The 21,104-nt window shown below is 40.2% G+C and overlaps 1 protein-coding gene across 3 annotated transcripts in view; it reads right to left on the bottom strand.

Annotated features, from left to right (window-relative positions):
- NR3C2 (nuclear receptor subfamily 3 group C member 2) overlaps window positions 1-21,104 on the bottom strand; it is a 323,096-nt gene that overhangs the window by 24,560 nt on the left and 277,432 nt on the right. For all 3 annotated transcript variants that reach the window (XM_055336368.1, XM_055336369.1, XM_055336367.1), the window contains exons 7-8: window positions 15,529-15,659; window positions 9,665-9,822 (exon numbers count right to left, since the gene is read on the bottom strand). In XM_055336368.1, the coding sequence (XP_055192343.1) occupies window positions 9,665-9,822; window positions 15,529-15,659 (289 nt within the window). The remainder of the gene's footprint in view (window positions 1-9,664; window positions 9,823-15,528; window positions 15,660-21,104) is intronic.

Raw genomic sequence — 21,104 nt, 5'->3', positions numbered from 1 at the left:
TCTCAATCTCCATGTTCTATTCATCACACCAAGAGATATCCATTCCACCACATGAGTGTCTCCTCAGTCCTGCCTTTCCCTACCTGTGACTTAGTCTCCCATCTCTTACCTGGATCATCATGCCAGCACCCCAACTGGCCCTCTGTTTCTCTTGCCCCTCCCCTAAAAGGTTCTCTAGATCAGCACTCTCCAATAACAGACAATTGTCAGACGTTCTGCATTGCCCCAAATGGTGACAACTAATTACAAGTGGCCACTGAGCACTTGAAATGTGGCTACAATGATTGAAGAACTCAACTTAAAACTTTACTAAATTTTAATTAACTTCCATGTGAATAGCTGCATGTGGCTAATGGTTACTGTACCGCACAGAGCAAGTCTAGATTCTCCACAGATGTGCTCAAAATCCCTTAATAGCTCCCTTGAGGTGGTTCACAGATTCCTTCATTGTCTCCATTCTCATTTCTCTCAGTTCCTCCCCGACACCCTTGGATGCAATGAAATTCTCCATTTTTCAAAATCACCATGTTTTCTCTCTCTCTTGGGATATTAACTCCTTTGGCTTGGAACAGCTTCCCTCCATCCGTCTGGCAAACTCCAACTTTGCCTTTGGGGCTCGGCTTAGCGATTGCTTCCCCACCTCATGCCATGGGCCATCTCTACCCCATCTCTTCCTCTTCCAGATACACTACCTATTCGCCTTACAGCCTATAATGAGCACCTGTCACACTGGATTTTAATCCCTGGTTTGCTTGTCTATATGCCTGATCAGACTTCACTGTGAGGTCAAGGACCGAGTCTCCTTTGCTGCTGCTGTATCCTCAGTACCAGCACAGTACCCAGCCTGGTGAAGGTGTGCCTATCCTGCCAGGAGCTCGGGTCCCAGCAGCAGAGTCCCTCAGCAGCACTTCCTCTGCACACCTCTGGTTAACAGAAAGTGTAACTGACATAGGGGTGTCTCATCCTACAGGCCCTAAAACAAGGAGGCACAGAAAGGTATCTTCTCTTATGTAGTATCCCGGTTACTCAGATCCTCTTTCCAACAGGTTTACGAAGGCAGTAATTCAGCTCTTCTCCTGCCTCTCACAGTATGAACTGATTACAAACCCTAGGGGAGCTTGGAGAGTCACAATCTCGACCACTGCCTGACACTGCCCTTAAATTCACATGGGAACAAAGAAGGAACAACAGGTAAGGATGTCCTTTATGACTGTGGGGAGTTACATCTACCTGGGTTTCATGGCCAAACCTTGAACAGCCCAGACCTTTCCAAAAACCACACCCAAGGTCATGAATTCCCTATTTATCCACAATATCAAAATACTAGAACATTCTTATTTCTCTCCATTTCCCCGATTCCTTTTTTTTTTTTAAATCTGATGCATCTTTATCTGATGCATCTTTATCTGATGCAAGATAAAAATATTCTGAATGGAAATAAACACTCATTGGCACAATTTACCCAGGGCAATGCATTCAGAACTATTCTATACCCTTGGGATGAGAAATCTATAAGGGCAAATGTCAGTGCTTAGGTATTATACAGAAATGCTGTGAACCATAGTAACTGTTCCACTGGTTTCATCAACTAGACAAAAAATAAAAATCTGCCATGTCAATTGTTAATGTAATTTAATGAATTTTAGTTAATTTAATTTTCAAAAGGAGAGGGTCTTTTGTGTAATTTGTGTCCTCCCCTCCACTGGGTCCCTGGAAGATAAGGCTCTGCTCCCTTAGCTAACTCTGGAACAAACAACTCTTCCTTTATTTAGAATGGTTCTAGCCATGGTCTTGTCGAAGAAGAAGGCAGTATAATGCTGCTAATAACTATACTGAATAGTTGCTTTGCTCAGTGAAGTAGAATGTGGCTTTGAACTTGATCACTCTTAAACACACACACACACACACACACACACACACAGGTGTGCTACTGCCGGTGCTGTATTACAAATAGAGAATCAAATAGTGTCATTTCCTTGTCACTTGAGCAACGAGACGAGAGGGAGATTTCTCTCCTCGTGCTGAAGCAGCATGGCCAGCCTTTTCATTGTTAGCAGTGATCTGATAACACCTGGGGCAAGGGTTTATGGTTCGCCAGCATCAGTCCTCCTGATGGTCACCTCATGGCAATCTGCCATCATTGCATCATCAATCACCTTTAATCCAGCAAATTAGAAAGTGGCTCAAGCACACCCCAACATGTTTGTAACAACACCGATCTCCCCTGGTAAATATGTTCAGCTGACTTGGTGTGCACTGGGACCTGAAGCATCATGGAAATGCTTTAGGATTGATTTAATTCTGGTGACTCACTCCCAGACAACGTATTATGCTTCCTGCCTTACTCCGTGGAATGGTCCTTACAGCCTATCTTTTTTTTTTTTTTTTTGAAATTTTCTTCATGTATATTTGAAGAAATTTTCAAGGAAGTGCTTATACAGATCTCATTAAAAATCTTAAAAAATAAAAATAACATTCTCTAATAAACATAATAAAAAGGAAAATATAAAGCATTTTTAATTAAGGTAAAATTAAAACCCTATAAATGTCAGTGAACTCATCCAATCAGTTTTAAATTCATTCTCACACACACACGCACATACACACACACTATGCATCACTGGCTAATAAAATTCTAACAGTGAAATGAAGGGTTGATTTCACATTAGAAAATACATTAATGTAAGGTAGCATGTTATTAAAGGGAGGAAACTATATGATCACATGAACAAATATCTGTATATTTGAAGCAAAATGGCTATCAAGGATACATCTGACTTATTCCCAAGCTTGGAGGTAAACTTTTCAATTCTTCAGAGCTATTTGTTGGCCCTTACAGCCTATCTTGCCAAATGTAGACTGTCGTTTCCTTGAAGGTCCATGCTATGCCTCAAGGGTTTGGGGGTCTCTGTATGTATGTATGTATGTATGTATGTATGTATGTATTTATTTATTTATTATTTATTTATTTGACTTAGCGAACATGAGCAGGGAGGAAAGGCAGAAGCAGGCTCCCCACTAAGCAGAGAACATGATGGGTGGCTCAATCCCAGGCCCCTGGGATGGTGACCTGAGCCGAAGGCAGACGCCTAACTGACTGAGCCACCCAGGTGCCCCTTGGGGGTCTCTGTATTTAAAAGCAAATTAAAACTGCCTGATAGGAGTTTTTTGGTGGTATGGAGATACAGTTTTGGGGAAACTCTAACATAGTCTGGGAAAAGGGGATGTAGAGAAGTGAGTATCTGTTCTGTGCTCTGTGGCAGAGGCCTCAGTCAGGACTCCTGTTATTTCATTCGCTCCTAAAAATTCCCTAAGAGAAACATTATTCCCATTCTATAGGTGAAGAGACTGAGAGTGGAAAATTTAAGTGAAATGCCCAAGTTTACTGGGACAAATGGTGGTACGGCACCGCAGGCCATTCTCTGGGGTAACGTTTCTGCAGTGGGCTCCTATTTTGGTCTCACAATGTTTTCTGAGGAGAAGCTGACTGGGAAGACATAAACCAGAATCAAATGTGAAAGAAAGCGGGCTGCCCAAACAGTGGACGGAGCCAAACTTGTGGTTCGCATTCTTCAGTGTGTGGTGAGAAATGCTGAAAATAGGTTTGCGTCGATCTCAAAGCCACCGATAGTGTAACCACGATGGAAATTACACTACCACGGCCCAGATGCAAAAGCACCCACTGATTAAATGATCAATAAGAATCTCAAAATAATTTGCTAATAGTCTCGACTGCTTGCAGCAATACCTCTTTTGTTGGTGATCGTGTCACTGAAACTTAACGTCCTCTTCATGCAGAGAATGAAGTCTCCCCAGTGTGCACGTGGAGCACTTACTGTCCCAGCAGATGTTCTGCTCCCCCCTGCCCCAGCTCATGGAAGGAAGACCTTGGCTCTGAGAGAAGAGCCACTTCAGTTGTGAACATTCCCTCTGGAACCACAGAAAGCAATTCTTCAGCAACATGACCCTTAGAGTGTTTCCTTTTGTCACGCGGAGAACAGCGTCCAAGCGACACACCAGTGCCCGCCCAGGCAACGCGTAGGTTCTTACCTGGGTTTAATGATCAGATGCAAAGACAAAAGCCTCTGCGCCAAAGCCCGCTCAGTTTACGCTGAGGCAGACCTAACATTTTGTTTTGGGAACTTCCCAACGTGTATGACATTTTACTACAACGCCAGGTTCATTGCCTTCAAGATGTAACCCCGTGCCTCACAAAAACAATGCATTCCAGAAGATGCCAGGGAAGATCTAAATGAGTCTGGAGAGCTGGAGAGCAGCGCAGCTGTTTTTAATGTTCCTAGATGCTAGTTTTCTGATCTGCAAAGATGCAGACCAGCCTAAAACTGAACAGCTGCTATTTGCCTGAAGCTCTCCTCATCGTGACAGTGGTTCAGGAGCACTAGACAGCGAGTCAAGAGGGTTCAGCTGCCATTGGCTACACATAGACCCTGCAAAATCACTCTCTGGGCCTCTGTCTCTTCTCCTATTAAATAAAGATTCTCTGAAACCCTCCTGGAAGCCTTCCAGGACCCCTGCCCAGCACAGCTGGCTCCTATGCCTTTTCAATCAGGCTTTCTATCAATTCAGAATAAACATCAGTGAGCCCGCAACTCATGGCATGCTCACCTGGTCAGAACTCCCAAGCCCCCTGCCTGTACAGTGGTGTGGGGGGGGGGGGGGCCCTGAGCAGACTACAAGCTTCTGGAGGCCAGGCTTTGGGTTTCTTCTCCCCCAGACACTGCCTTGCCCCTTCAGACATTAAAGCATCTGCTAAATGAGATGAACATCTTCCTCCAACAGACAAGCAGGATCCCCTAAGGACAGGTATTTTATTCACACTTGCACCTTTGGTCCAGAACATGGTGGGGGCATGTTGGCACGAGAAAGAATGAGACCCATGTGCTCTCAAATGTTCTACTGCCCCAGCAGCCACCCTATTCTCTTCTGCTGTGTGTTGTTCTCCAGCCACCTATCTAGAATCCAAGCTATTGAGGACTGGGTTGGTGTCATACACTTATTTTGTATCCTAGGTAGCCTTGTCAATAGTGCTATGCACGAGGCACATTTCTTGCTAGAGTATATGAAATAAAGATGATTATAATAGTATGACCTTGAAACCAATTAATAGAAAAATAGTACTTTTTTTTCTCTAAAAAGTACTCTTAATATCAACATTTAATATTTACTAACAGTTCTACACAGTGATCATAACATAATCCTTGATCTCTATGAATGAACAGAAGTTACCAATAACTTCATTAGAAATGTGCTTTTTACATGTGGAGAATTAGTTGCCAGCCTTAGCAATAGCTAGAGAATGACTATTAAATTATCAATTTTCTTTAGAAGAATAAGAACTCTATCTGCTCTGCATATAATACTCAAACATTTACAATTCAAAAATACATCTATTCCTAGCAGCCTGACCACAGCTGCTTTCTTTGAAACATTCTTTGGGGGAAAGATTGATGTTCAGGGGGATTATGATTCATTAAAGTTGCTGACCGATTCAAATACTTAACTGGCCAATCTATTTTTTCAGAGAATGTTCCTTTCACACACCTTGGCAGCATTCTGCCAACACATGTGTGCACCATGTGGGAGAAATCCACATGTCCTGAGATCTATGGACATGTGTCCCGAGGGGTGGCATACTACGAATGCTATTTAAGCAGAACTTTGATTTGACTCATAGGGTTCGTATTTGTGTGAACCTTAGGAACAAATGCTCTTTTTCCACAAGGTGACCAAACTAGGCTTGAGGATAGAGCCAGCCATTGTGGAGTTCTTTGTTCCCTGGAAGAAAATTCCACAAATGTTGATTCACTAATTTACTCTAATGAAAAAGCTGTAGGCAGTCTCGAGTCTGAGTAAGTGCGGATGTTAGAAAGGTCCCTCTAGACTTACGATGCATTTTTCAATATTCTGTCTACAATAGAAATATAAATAGAAAAAAAAAAGAAATATAAATAGAGCATTCAAGATGCTTCTGTTAGGCTACTTTGAAGCACAAACATTTTTGATAATTTAAAACAAGAGTTTCAGAATTAAAATGACTTTAGTGATTCCCCCAAAGAATGTTCTCCTTCCAGCCTTCTACTCTGGTGGAGTAAGGTGGATTGGATTTACCCTCCCATAAGGAAACACCAAAAATGCCCTAAAAAAAAAACCCCAATAACAAAACAACGCATAAAAAGTGTTTTTCAATATACTCCATATCGGTCAATGAAGGACAGTGATCTCTAGAAGAAGAGGACAAAAGATTTATGACATTGGCTTCAGCAAGGATTTCTTAGATACAACTCTAAAAACAGGATTCGTAAAAGGAAAAAACAATTAATTGGATTTTATAAAAAATTAAAAACTATTGCTTTTCAAAAGACATTGTTAAGAAAATGAAGATAATCCACAGACTGGGAGGAAATACTTGCAAAACATAAATCTGATAGAGGCTCTGTATCTAGAATATCTGAAGAACTTTTAAAATTCAACAATCAGAAAATCAAACTTTTAAGAATGAAATAGTTGAAAAGACACTTCATAGAAGATGACATAAAGATAGCAAATAAGCACACAAAAATATTAGGGAAATGTAAATGAAAACCACTGTGAGACACCAGAACATAACTGTTAGAATGGCTAAAACTAGAAAGACTAGCCATAACCAAGAGCTAGCAAGGATGTGGAGCAATCTGAACTCATACATGCTTCTCAAGGGAAGGTACAACTGGACAACCACTTTGGACAAGAGTTTGGCAATATCACAAAAAATGAAAACACACCTACCATGTGACCCAGGCCTGCCACTACTGGCTGGCTATGCACCCAAGGAAAAGAAAGTGATGTCCATACGAAGACTGGTATACAAACTTTAGTGCAGCTTTATCTGTATTAGTCCCTACTCTGGAAACACGCCAATTGTCCATTAGCATGTGTGTGGCCTACCAAGTTGTGGAATATCCACATGTAGGATGCTATTCAGCAAAGGGCAGGGATGAACCAGTGATCCATGCAGTAGCATGGATAAATCTCAAAATAATTATGCTAAGTGAAGAAAGCTTGACAAAAACACTACATACTGCATGATTCCATGTATATGAGACACTGGGATATATTAACAAAACTCTATTGCTGGAAAGCAACTGGGGAGCAGGAGGTAGCAGGAAAGGTTAAAAAAGGGGGACAAGGAAACATTTTGGGTCATAAATATGTCTGTCATCTCAATGGTGATGATAGTTTCACAGGTATATATGTGTGTCAAACTTCCCAAAGGCACGCTTAAGGAATGTTCAATTTACTGTGTGTCAATTATACCTGGATTACAAAAAATACTAAAAAGACTGATTTGCCTGGGGGAGTTTTGCAGAACATCACCACCTATGATCTAGCCATATGGGTCAATGACTCAGTGAGTCCCAATCTTGTGCCAAGTATGGCACTAAAAAACATGTTGGCTATGGACAGAGACATCGACCACTGGCGTGGACTCCGAGTGTTTCCACAGTACCTCCCAGCTTAAGGCACCAAGATTCTGAGAGGCTGTGGAAAAACAAGTCTTCACTTCTGCTGCCAGTCTCATTACACACAAAATGCCTCAAAGTGTTATCATCTATTATCACATGTTGCAGTGATGACAATCACATACTAATTCTGACATTGCACTTAAGCCTGTCCAGATCTTTGAACCAATAAGAAAACCCATCAAGAAAGAAACCAAGAGTCTGGTCTGAGTCCACGATAAAGGGTTTTCAACAAAGCCGACAGAAGAAAGTACATCTACTACCTGTTCCTCTATAGGTGGCCTATGCTCCAGGCTCTAGTTTCTTTTGTTCTCTGTGAGTTGTGCAAAACAGAGTTGCGGTCTCTCTAAAGCTGCATTTGCCATCATCTCTTAGTCCTAAGATTTTCCATTAAGTCATACTCTTTAGGCCACTAATAATTAGCAAAATTATCAATGAATTCACCTTGTGGGAATGTGACTTAACAATGTATGAAAAGTTGAGAGAAAGCAAAATCAATGTAGTATGTTCAGAGTCCTCAGTGTAAGACACTGGAAAGTGACGTTCTTTATCAATCAGATCACAGAGACATCATATCATTTCACTGGCATAAACAAAATTTTAAAGGATGACTCATGATTTCAATAGGAGTACTATTATAATACTAGTCATGGAGCCTGGCAACATTTTTCTGAAAAGGAGGGAAGTATTTGAAAAAGAGTTTCTTATACAAATCATATGGGCTGAAACTGGTACAGCCACTCTGGAAAACTGTGGAGGTTCCTCAAAGAGTTAAAAATAGATCTGCCCTATGACCCAGCAATTGTACTGCTGGGGATTTACCCCAAAGATACAGATGCAGTGAAATGCCAGGACACCTGCACCCCAATGTTTATAGCAGCAATGTCCACAATAGCCAAACTGTGGAAGAAGCCTCAGTGTCCATCGAAAGATGAATGGATAAAGAAGATATGGTCTATGTACACAATGGAATATTCCTCAGCCATTAGAAATGACAAATACTCACTATTTGCTTTGATGTGGAGGGACCTGGAGGGTATTATGCTGAGTGAAATAAGTCAATTGGAAAGGACAAACATTATATGGTCTCATTCATTTGGGGAATATAAAAATTAGTGAAAGGGAATAAAGGGAAAGGAGTGAAAATATCAGTGAGGGTGACAAAACATGACACCTAACTCTGGGAAATGAACAAGGGGTAGTGGAAGGGGAAGTGGGCAGGGGGTTGGGGTGACTGGGTAATGGGCAAAGAGGGGGGCACTTGGTGGGATGAGCACTGGGTATTATGCTATATGTTGGCAAACTGAACTTCAATTAAAATTTTTTTTAAATAAAAAAAAACAAAAAAACCCAAATTATATGACAATAAATTTTCCAAAAGAAAGTATGAAAACCTCACAAACATAAGAAACTAAAGCAGCATGATTGCGTACAACTTTTTTTTTTTGAGCCAGAACTACAGAAAACTGCTTGCAAAGTGAAAAAAGAAGCATATTTCAAATGACATAACAAAGCAAATTAACCAAATCAATATTTTGTAGAAACTGCTAACAAACACCTAGACTACATCTAAAATTGATTAATTTAGAAACAAGCTCAAAATTTACTTTCTATATTTACAGAAGGCAAGAAAGGTGTCTCCTGTGAAGAATGAATATAGGATTCAAAATTTGGCAAAGACTGAGATGATCCAAGTTGGCCCTGGACCACTAATAATATTTTGGAAAGATTGTGTTATTAGATTAACAGTTGTAGAAGATGAACACTATTTATGCAATGTTAAAGCAAACATTTTTAGTAACCAAACATCTCCTAAATTGTAAGCAGAAATGTGAAACTTGATCTGACACCTGTAGCAAATATGAGGGCCTTCCCTGGCCCAGGACACTGGGGTTTAGCCATTATGGTACCCGGCACCTCTATCCCGCTCAGAATGGAAGAGAGTCACACCCTTTACTCCACATGAGGTGATCTGAAGAAAATCTCCTTCCTAATCAATTCTCAAGTCTTGCTGCCTCCTACTGGATAATCTGTCCCTATTTTTCTTGAATCCCTTAGAACTCTCTCTCACCTCTCCAGTTTTGTTGGGTCAATACGGTGTGACGGTTGATCCTTCATTTAACAGGCATGAAGGCTCTACTTACATCATGCATGGAGTCCAGAAGCTTGGTCAGTTGGTAGAACCTTTGCCAGCTCTGCCCAGAGTTGCTGGGACACTTAGTTACCATCTTCCTCAGTTCTTTGATGTAATTTGTCCTCATTTCTTCAAATGCAGCCTGGCTTTTGAGGCCGTCCTTTGGAACTGTGTTTAAGGAATACAGACATGTAAGTCCCCAGAATGGAAAACAGCAGCATTGCAGCAGTTAAATGGTGTAGAATATTTTGAGGTTTTTAGGCTCATACTTTTAGATTGATACCGAATCTCAATTAGTTACATTTGTGAACAAATATGGCAGTTATCTATTGGTAAATTCTTGTTCCCATCCATATACAAAAGAACAATAACTGCTATTTATTGGGTGTATATTAATATACACCTTGCATACAGTAACTTGATCTTTACCTCAGTTTTATGACATGATCGTTATGGTATCCTCATTTTACAGATGACAAAAGTGAAGACTGGAGGTTTAATCCTGCCCAAAGACACAATAAATGTGTGGCAGAGAAGGGGGTAGAAACCTAGGTCTATTTCCAAAGCCTGTCTCTCAGTCACAATGCTACAATGCCTTGTGGCCTGTCATTGAAGTGTTTTATGGTCCTAACTTGCCAATACTTCAGAGGTAAGAAAATATACTTTGATTTTCCAGGACAACTAGAAGAGCCACAGATGATCTAAGCTGGGGCTAGAATTAGCAAGCGGCATCTCTATATTCAAAGTCAGATATCAAAGACACTTGGGGAGACTGGCCATCTACCAGGGGGGAAGGACAGGCATGCTGAGAAGCACTTTGCATTTTCTTTGGGCCTGGATCACATGATCAGTGGGGTTGCTGTCATGTGGCCTCCCAGGAGACCAAGGGGTGGGTGTGCACACTGGTTTGTGTGTGCAAAGGAGTAACATCACAGTGGCTGTGCATGTAAGACAAAATCTATAACTTTCAAAGAGAATAAACCATGTTCCCCCTTTTCTTTGAGAAAGTAAAAAATCAAGGATCATGTTTTCTTTTATGTAGTGGTTGGCTTTTAATTTTAAATAAGAAAAAGTCTCACTTAGAAACAGTATTTTGGAATTTAGAGCTTGGAAGCATATCAAGTGTTTCTGTGACCTGCTGAAAGGAGATGCTTTTTCCCAGGATACATGTGAAAGCAGTTATGGACAGAAGGTGCTCCTGTGCTGGGAATCGTTCTGGAAAAAAGTATAGGGCAGAGTGTAAACTAAGGTATCCCCTCAGAAAATCTACCCACATGTTTGCTTTTATCTACTAGAGCTAATAAATAGTTATGTGGTAGTTATGTGCATGCTTTAACTTTGAAAAATAAAATCACTTAAGAACTTTATTTTTAGGAGATGAAGACCTCAAGAAAATTCATCTTGTGAAATTAATGTTCAGAGTTTGAAACTGCTTTTACTTTCACTTCTTAATTATACAGCATGTTGCTAATTTGTCATAGGTGGAATAGATAATAATTTACTTGGGTTGTCAGCCTTTTAGAATGGCTAAGTACATTTTTTACTATTATGAGAATCCTGGAAGCTGAGAATACCACTGTTTCCAAATTAAACCCTGTTGTCCTGTATAAAAATATGGATTATCTAAGGACTATATTACAAATTAAATTCACATATTATGATAATAATCTCCTTGAATTTAATTGTTGAGGCTTTTGATTTGTGGTTTATCTAAGTCTATTTTTGTGGGGAAAAAATAAACCCCTAATAGCAACTGCATGCATTCCTGAGGCTGCCACAATATTAGCTGTGGTTTCAAATATTTGACATTCACATTAAAAGTTAAATGCCATCCATTATATAACAAATAGTTTGTTTTCTTTAAAAATAAAGTCATGTTTTTAAAGTATAAAAAATATGAAGGATGGTAATAACCAGGATGTTAATAGTAAAACTATAGCTCTACCTTCTACCAAGATTTTAATGTTAACTTAAAACTTTCTGAAAGAAACTGCAAGTTTGCAAATACTTTGCAAATAGTGTCTATACACAGGTTAATATTTATTTCTGTTAAGTTATAAAATATCATGGAGTACATCTTTTGCTTTTCAATATGGATATTTAGGGATATCCTATACATTAAAAAATTACTTAAAATTAGACTGGGGTGAATAAATTTCAATACTATAGTTCACTACTATTTGATATATCTACTAAGAATAATCAAAGATCTTCATATGGATAGTTCTGTATCAGAAATTCTCAAGATTACAAACGATTTGTGTCAAATATTACTTGTATATTATTGCTGTAACTGAAAATATATTATACCAATTTCCAAGCCAGATTTTTTAGAAGTTGAAACAAACCCACAAATAAAGAGAATTTAAGCAAAACCTCAAATTCTGGAGGTTTGCCCAGATTTTCTGAATTTACTTATTAAATGCAGCAGGGCTGCTGGAAACTATCCAAAATCTATCGGCTGGAGAAGAGCAAAGAGACAACTAGGGTAGAGGTTTGTCTGTTTTCCTCCATAAGCATTAAGAACATGAGATTCTCTCAGTGTCATTGCTAAAAACTTTCTTGATACACTGGAATCAGATGTGCCATTTAACATCCTAAAGAAAAATTTTAACACATTCTCTCATAGATTAGCAAAATAAGCTTACTAAAGCCTGCAGCTCTATAACTCATACAATTCTTATGTTTTCCTGCCTTTTTATTTTGCTTTTCCTGCATTTACAAAAATCAGAATTGAAAATACCGAGCTATTTGGAAGCTAATAAATTACATCGGGTAGCTTCAAAATGGTATCAGGATTGATTACAGGCTGATTAAATGGCGTAAAAGGATAAGACACCAATTAAGATTGAGTAGTCAAAATTTATAGAGAATCAGTATCACGTGCATTTTTCATTTCAATTCTATCACCCATCGGATCTATCTACATCTAGATCTATACTTTACACACTTTTCAAGGCAGTGATGGGTAATGACATAGCTTGGACAGGGGAATAAAATCACTGTCACCGAATTTAAAGATTCTATTTCCAAGGTTATATTCCACAAAGGATAAACCAGGAGCATCAGAGACCCTGAGGAAGAGCTGAGTAGGGAGAAAGAGCCTGGCTCCCGGGCCTGTAGATGAGGGGCTGCAAACACAACCCTACCGGACCTCGGCTGAGTGTAATTAGTGAGGAATGGCAGGGCCTGTGGCAAACTGGAGAGAACATGCCCTGCCTTGGGCAGTTGAATTCAATGAAAATAAAACAAGACAAAAGGCCAAAAGCAACCTAAGATACCTGTGCTGGCCAAACAAAACACAGCTGCGAGTGGGCCGCACCTGGCCCAGGCTGCCGGCTGCCCCCTGCTGGCCTCCTGCGGGGGGAGCCGGGACCACGCTGGCGGGCAGGGTCCGAGTTCGAACTCACACAGGACACTGAACAAAAACGCCTGTGTGCCTCCTTTTTGTTAGCTTAGGACGGCTTACCAGCGTCACAGGGTTGTCTGAGGCCTGCATGCGGAGGATGTGTGGCACACACCGCGAAAACGGAGGCGCTAAGCACAGGGAGGCAGATGCCCTCCACACGCCAAGGCGGCTCCTCTCCCCGCTCCTGTCACTCCTTGATTCAGGGTAACTCCTCCTCAGGCCCAGTCCCCCTTTGCGGGAAATAACACGCCTTCCGACCCCTTCAGTCCAGTGACACTTGGCCAGTGATGCCGCTGTCCCCAAATGACTCTACTGAGAACTGCCCCTGACTCGTGAGCCAAGGGGAGGGCTGGGCATGCACTGGATTCTCTTTCCTGCTTCCAGATGGTCACTCAACCACCTCCCCTCCTCTGAAGTCCAAGCTCTCGCCCCGGCATCCTTGGCACCCAGAATGTTTCTCTGTTTCCTCACTGGCCACAGGGCTTGGCTTGGAGAGTTCTTCTCCATACCGCCTCCTACCATCATTCTTGTCTTTGTCTCGACTGATGTGAACTTCCCCAAATTCCCTCCCCTTGGTTTGAAAATGTCTGTGCCATTGCCCGAGGAAGAAGCGCTCAACATCCTTGCTAAGGCTAGTCCTGTCCTGTCTTGTCTCTCTGGCACCTTAAGTCATCAACTGCTCTACTCTCACACTTGGTTCCAGAAGCCTAAAAAGGCTTCCCATCAATCTGCAAGCCCCTGGCCATCTGGCACCTGCCTGGTGTCTAATGGTCAACTCTAGTAGGCTTCTTTCTGCGCTCTCAACTTTTCCTCGGGAAGCTCTGCTGTTGGTCACGCCCCTTTTGGAAAACAGCCCTTGGCTCCCAGTTTCCCTGCCTCTCTGGAGTCCCATCTCTGCCTCTTCAGCCCTGCCATCCTCCACTCATGTACTCGACTGGACCGTTCCTTGTCTTTCTGTGCCCTGGCAACCCCACTCACCATTTTAGTTTTGATGACAGTTTGCCATAGGCATAATTTCATGATTATTTCTCAATACTCAGATCTGTCTTCTGAGTGCCAGTCCCAAATTCTCCCCATCTTCTGGCCTATCAGGATGCATCTGAAAATTAACCCATCTAAAATGGAACTAATTTGGAAAACTCCCACCAAATCTTCTCCAAGTTGCAACATTAACATATTCCTTTTAATGGTAACACTGCCATCCTAGTCATTTCTCTGTGCTCAAAAACCTATTACCTCTGACCCCAACCCGTTTATTTCCTTTTCTCATCAGTTGCCAGTCTTGCCATGTTCCTTGAATGCATTTGTTCCTGTCCATCATACCACTGACCACCATCATTATGGCCATTTTTTCAAAAGCCTCATAGCAGTTCTCTGGGCTTCTAATCCAGCTAATTTCTCCATCTTTGCCTCTCTGCCTCTCCCTCTCTTTCCCATTTAATCCAGTCTACTACCAGGTACATTTTCATAGAGGCACAAAACACAGCTTCGGTCATGTCACCCCACTACTCAAAGCCTGCCGTGCTGCAATCCTCTGCCCACCCAGTGAAGGTCAAGTGTCTTAACAGACATTGAATATCCTGGCCCACCCAACCTCCATCCCAACCTTATTCCCCACTCCTCTCCAACCCAACATCACCTTGTGCACCTTGAAAAATTAAATGAATACATACATAAGAAAAAAAAATTAAAGGGCAAAACACTTCTCCCAGAAACAAATTCTAATGTCTGGATATGCTTTCCCGCACTCCCTCACATCGTGTCCCTTGACAGGAATGCCATCTCAGACCTCATATCCCATCTATAACCCTTGCAAAGCTCCCCAAGATTCAGCTTCACTGTGAATCCCTTCCTGACTCCCAGAACCAAACATGCTCTTCCCTTTTTTGAGCCACCAGGACACTCTTTATCTTCTATCATGATTGGATAATCCCTTTCAACAACATATTAAAAGTATCTTTGAATTTATCTTATAGTGAAACTCCATGAGGGCAGAACCTGCACTTCATTCACCCTTGTAGTAGATGAATTGCCTAATCCTATCTTGTGTATAAGATACTTAACAAATATTTAGTGGTCAGATGGATGAAGAAATAAAGGAATATGCTCTTTCTTTGCCCAAAGCCTCATGTTCTCCAAGTAACTTAGTTCACCAAAGACCAAAGCCTCTCTCCCATCTCCTGAATTTTTTTTTAAAAGATTTTATTTATTTACTCATGAGAGACATAGAGAGAGAGGCAGAGACATAGGCAGAGGGAGAAGCAGGCTCCCTGCAGGAAGCCCAATGTGAGACTCGATCCCAGAATTGAAACTAGTGAGCTACTAGGATCATACCCTGAGCCACCTAAGCATCCTATCTCCTCAATTTTTTTTTTATACCAACAACCCAACACTGTAAATAGGCTAATCTCCTAAGAGGTAAGATTATCTGACAATAAAAAGTGCCCAAGTGGACATCATCTTACTTGTGCTTAGTAGCAGCAGAACTTTCATTATAGTGTACTCTTCAAAGGTGAGCTGCAGTCGAACGAACTGAAGGCTGATTTGGTGCATCCCCTGGCATAGTTCATACATGGCAGACTGATGCATCTTCTCTCTGCAAAGGAAATTAAAAAAAAAATCTGAGAATACAGGGCTCATTATCAAATCCAGACTGGTGGCCCAAGGCACCTTAATAAGGGATCTGAGTCAGAGTTTCCCTTTTGCTTCAACATGGAGCAAATAGGTATCCAAAGACAAGTTAAATGCCTTTTACACTGACTGGTAAATTGCTTCTAGACCAACACTGCCATGCTATTTCCTAGTATCCTGCAACACTGTGTCAGAAGCACAGAAACCAAACTTTTTCAAAGGGTGCCATTATTTCATTTTATGTCAAGAGTAATGATGTCTGATCTTGTTGTGTTATATAGTGAGATCATTCACAGAGCAGAGAGGCTGCCATGATGTGGGGGGAAGCCCGCAAACTTCTGTTCCTTTTCCGCTAGAGATACTAAGCCTTTACTATTCTTTTTTTTCCTAAGATTTTATTTACTCATTCATGAGAAACAGAGAGAGAGAGGCAGAGACACAGGCAGAGGGAGAAGCAGGCTCCTTGTGGGAAGCCTAATGTGGGACTCAATCCTGGAACCCCGGGATCACGCCCAGAGCCAAAGGCAGACACTCAACCACTGAGCCATCCCAGGTGTCCCCAAGCCCTTAGTATTTTGACAAACTGTACTAGATGCTGTGAACACAGGATAGTGATGCCACTTTTATTTCCATAGGGACCCCCCTTAGAGAGGTCATAAAACATGAGTAACTATTTGCAGCAGCACATTTAAAAAGGAAATTGAACAAAATTTTGCAATTGGAGAACCTTGAATAGAATATTTCTGATAAAGGGAAAAAGCAGTGTGGGAAACAAAGGCAAAAGAAAAAATTAAATTTCCTTATTACCTATAGCCCACTGACAAGTCCTTGAAACAGGCAAAGTGACATTCCTCTAGGGAGTCAACTGCCTCGATGTTAATACTTTGTTAAGGGCAAAAGGCAATCTTAGCTTAACATTATCCTGAAGCCCCAGGATCCTGTAAGTCTACCTTAATATATAAAAATTCCTTTGGAAACTTCCTTTATCCTTACCCACCCCAAGATACATGTTGGCAATCATCCCCCAAGCACATGGCCCACTGATATACATCTGAAGGATCTCACAATGAAGGTTTTATTAGACGGTAATAAATGACATTTTCCCAACAATAGCTAGCCCCCTCAAGGTTCTGGAAACCTCCCCTCCAAAATTCCTTAGAGACTTATGCTATCCCTAACCCCCTCCCAACTTGAAAGTATATAACGGGCCACTCCTCATGACCACGGTGCAACTCTTTCTGCCCACAGATCCTGTCCCTATGCTTTAATAAAACCACCTTTTTGTACTGAAGATGTCTCAAGGATTCCTTCTTGGCTCTCAGATTTGAACCCCAACATTTCCACTGTCAGGAGTTTGGGGCAATATAAGCATGTTTCCACTTGGACAATCAACTAATCCTTTCCTCCCACCAAATCCAAATTTGGTTTCTTTTTCTTGTTTTTAAAGATTTATTTATTTGAGAGAGAGAGAGAGAGAGAGAGAGAGTGCAAACGAGCATGCATATTAGTGGGGGGTAGGGGGCAGAGGGAGAGAATCTTCCAGCAGACCCCCCCACTGAGCACAAAGCCCAACCCAGGGCTCGATCCCACAAACCATGAGATCATGACCTGTGCCAAAACCAAGATTCAGACGCTCAACCGATTGAGCCACCCAGGTGCCCCCAAATGTTTCCATAAAAACTACATTATATAACAGAAGTCATCGTCTCTTTCCATGAGAAGTAAGCAAAACATCAGTCAGTTTTTAAGATTTTCTTTCTCAAAGTAATAAATCTTTTGGGAGGTCCTGGGTAACTACTGCTTTATGATGGCCAGAATTTAGTAAGTGAAATGGACTTTGGACTTGATAAAGGCCAAAGAAACAGAAAAAGAGGTCATGATGGTTGATATATTTCCAAGGGTGACTGATAGCAGGTGGGAGTCTGTAGGACAGCAATACTGGGCCTCTCTCAGGATGCATTTTCGGGTTCCCCTCATTGTCAGAAATCCCTTTCATCTCAGCTCTGAAAGCCACCTGTATAAAGCCCATAACGGAACATGGAACATTTTCTCTGCATTATTATTGTATGTCTTTTGTCTTCCATAACTGAGAAGATACTTTTAATTATGTAAATGTTTTAAACACATATACACACAGAATAACAGGAGTGTCTGCATCTGAAATGTAAATAAATGCTAGTATTTTTGTTATATTTATTTCAGATCTTCAAAAATTAAACATGGCAGAGATACGCTCTGCTCTCCCTCCAGGTTCCCATCCATCTTCATTCAAGAAGGGAACCGCCCACTTTGGGGAAACTACCATTTCCTCTCAGGTGTATGTATTTTACTACCACATCTATGTATCTATAAAAACAGCATATAGTACCTGCTTTACCTAAATTTAAAATAAGATATGCACATCCTCCTGCAATTTACTTTTATTCAATGTTTACTTTTATTCAATGTTGTAATTCTGAGATGTAACCATTTTAATACAAGTAACTGTAAATTAATTCATTTTCACTGATGCAAGTTTCATTTGTTTGAATATATCACCACCTACTTATCCATCCCACTACCGATGGCCACTTGGATTGTTTTCTCTTATCGTTATTACGAATGATGCCCAAGGAACATCCTAGTGCATTAATCTAGGATACAGAATGAGAGCAGAATTGCTGAGTCACCGATCAGTGCACATCTGCTGCTTTCATTCCAACCAGTAAGAAATAAGAATTTCCTTTTATTCCACACCCCTACCAGTACTTGTCATTATCCAATTTAAAATTTGTTGCCAGCTGATGGGGGTTGAAAGGATAGCTCCACTGGTGCTTTTATTTGCATTTCCATTCATACCAGTAGGCTGAACATTTGTCAAATGTTTTAGGACCATTTGGGTTTCTTCTTTGGTGATTTGTCTCTTCATATCTTTACAACCAATTTACTGTAAGCCTTCCATCACTAAGTTAACACCATCTTTAATCCTAGTATTTTTTTGCCTTCAAAATTTTGTCTGATATTCATTTTTTCTTCCTTTCTTCCTTCCTGTCTTACTTTCTTCGCTCTTTCCTTAGAATTTGCCTGGTATGCCTTTTTAAAAAAAAAATCCTTTATTTTCAAATTTCCCAAATAATTATATTTCACATGTCTCTTATAAGCAGCAAAAAATTGGATTTAAAAAATAGGAGTCTGTGTATTTTAAAAACTGTTTAATCTGTTTTCCTTGATCATGATTACTGAGGGTAATGAATTTGTCTACCATTTTAACTTTCTTCTTTTCTTTCTTTCTTTTTTCTTTCCAGTTTCCTTCCTTTTACTGGCTTAATTCAGCTTTTAAAAAATCCCCTTCTTTGCTCCAGTTCTGGATTACATTTTTACTCTTTAAATAATTATCAAGTTGTAAATTTGCATATTTAAAAGTCAAAAGTTAATCAAAAGCTTTTCCATGAGAAACAAGCAAACAAAAAAATAGAATGTCTTTGGTCTGCTGCTTCTAGTTCTCCTTGTTAGAGCTCTTTAGAATTTAAATATCTGTTTTCACATCTTCCCTGAAATCAGCCCTTCTCTCTTCATACCCATACATCTCATCTGTCACAGTATCCATGTGTTTCTTCAGTCCCCATTGTTTCTTGTATTTTACTCCATACTTCTGGGTTCGATGTCTTACATATTAAAGAATATGTTTACATAATTCTTTCAACAGTGGTCAGTCACTGAAAGCTCAAGTCTTTCAGTCTTGATTTGTCTGAAAATCTTTTTACCTTCATTCTTTACAAAGTTATCGATTTGCAGCTTGATAGATAATTGCCTTCAGTACTTTGAAGAGAGTGTTCCAATACAGTGGGCCTTCATAGCTGCTTATGGGAAAGTTCTTGTTGGTCTAGTTGTCATTCTTTTGCAGGTAACCTGCATTTTTCTCTTCGGTAGCTTACCCTAAATTCCCTGTTTATTTGATGTCTGCAGTTTCATTCTGAAGTACCTGAGTGCAGAATAATCTTTTTCTCCTGCTCAGGACCTAATATCCCTATTTGATTTGAAGGCACAGGTATTTGTTCGGTTCTGAAATGTCCTTACACGTTGTTTCTTCAAGTATCACCCCCATCCCATCCCTTTTATTCTTTCTTTTTGAACTCCTGTCAGCAGCACATTGTACCTTCTTGCTAGGTCTTTCACATCAACCTTCCCTTCAAAGTTCTATCATTTATCTCTCTGGACTATATTCTAGGTGATTTTCTCAGATGTCTTTCTAACTATATATATATATATTTTTTTTTCTGAGTCTAATATATGTCTACAGTGTTTTAATGACAATATTTTTCATGTCTAGGTGCCTAGAAATACTCTATTTAGTTTTATTCTCAGATATCTCTTATTTTCCATAAGGTATTCCTTACTTTCTAGCTATTGTATCTTTGTTTTCTAAATTATGTCTTTACTTATTATATCTCTAAGTACTTTTAACAAGTTTATTTCCAAGTTTCTTTCAGATTCTTTTGTTTAACTTTTTGGGATGCTAATCTGCATGCCTAACATGTACTGTTTGGCCTGGCTGAGTCCCAGGGGCACTGCCCTGTGGAAGGGACTCTATAGGAAGTTCAGCATTCATAACTGTCAGGGGTATAAGCATTTCACTTGTTTTGGACCCGTTTTTATGCTAATTTCTAAGCTTAAATGTTTTTTGCAAGACTTGTGTAGTTTAAATTTAGACTCCACATTTGATGTGATATAGGCTTGTTTCTTATTTCTTTCAGCTTCCCTGTCATGTCCCTGGGCTGGCTGGCACGTTGAGTCTTACTGTCCGTGTTAGGAGAAAATGAAATCATTGCAAAGCCATGGTTTTACGCAAAAGGCTCCATTTCAGGCCCAGCCTTGCTGGAGTTACATTCTTGATTCTTATCTCTTGTTGCCATTTGTGTTCTAATATCCATCCCTAAGGTATTTACCTACATTCACTAGTCAATGGGCCAACTATATAGCTTTAGCTCCAAGTTAAACCACTCTGGCTGTGAATTCCCTCTTCTTGCACCTGTTTTTTTATTTTATTTTTTTATTGTTTTTCGTTTTTTTCCCCCCTCCTTTTAGGCTTCCCTATATATTTAAGACTTTCTTTTTTAAATGCAGAATTTCTATGTGCTTAGAGGGGAAAAAAGGGCTCAGTTCAGTTTTACCTCTCTGATTGCTAACTATACACTTCTTAAAGACAGGATCCATGTCTGGCTAACCTTTTTGAATGGTCAAATAGAATATGATAGCCAAGAATCATGTGTCAATCTTTGCTCAATAAATATTTCATGAATGAATGAGAAGAAAAAAGTGAAGACAACAAAATGAAGGTTTGCATATGATGATGATAATGATTAGAGCAAGAGAATATTGTAAAGTTATGTAAGATCAAATGTCTAATAAAATAGATATGGCACTTGTTAAG

The sequence above is a fragment of the Nyctereutes procyonoides genome, unplaced genomic scaffold, assembly GCF_905146905.1.
Source record: "Nyctereutes procyonoides isolate TBG_1078 unplaced genomic scaffold, NYPRO_anot_genome, whole genome shotgun sequence".
NCBI classification, from domain to species: Eukaryota; Metazoa; Chordata; class Mammalia; order Carnivora; family Canidae; genus Nyctereutes; species Nyctereutes procyonoides.
This window is presented reverse-complemented; position numbering and strand designations above follow the sequence as displayed.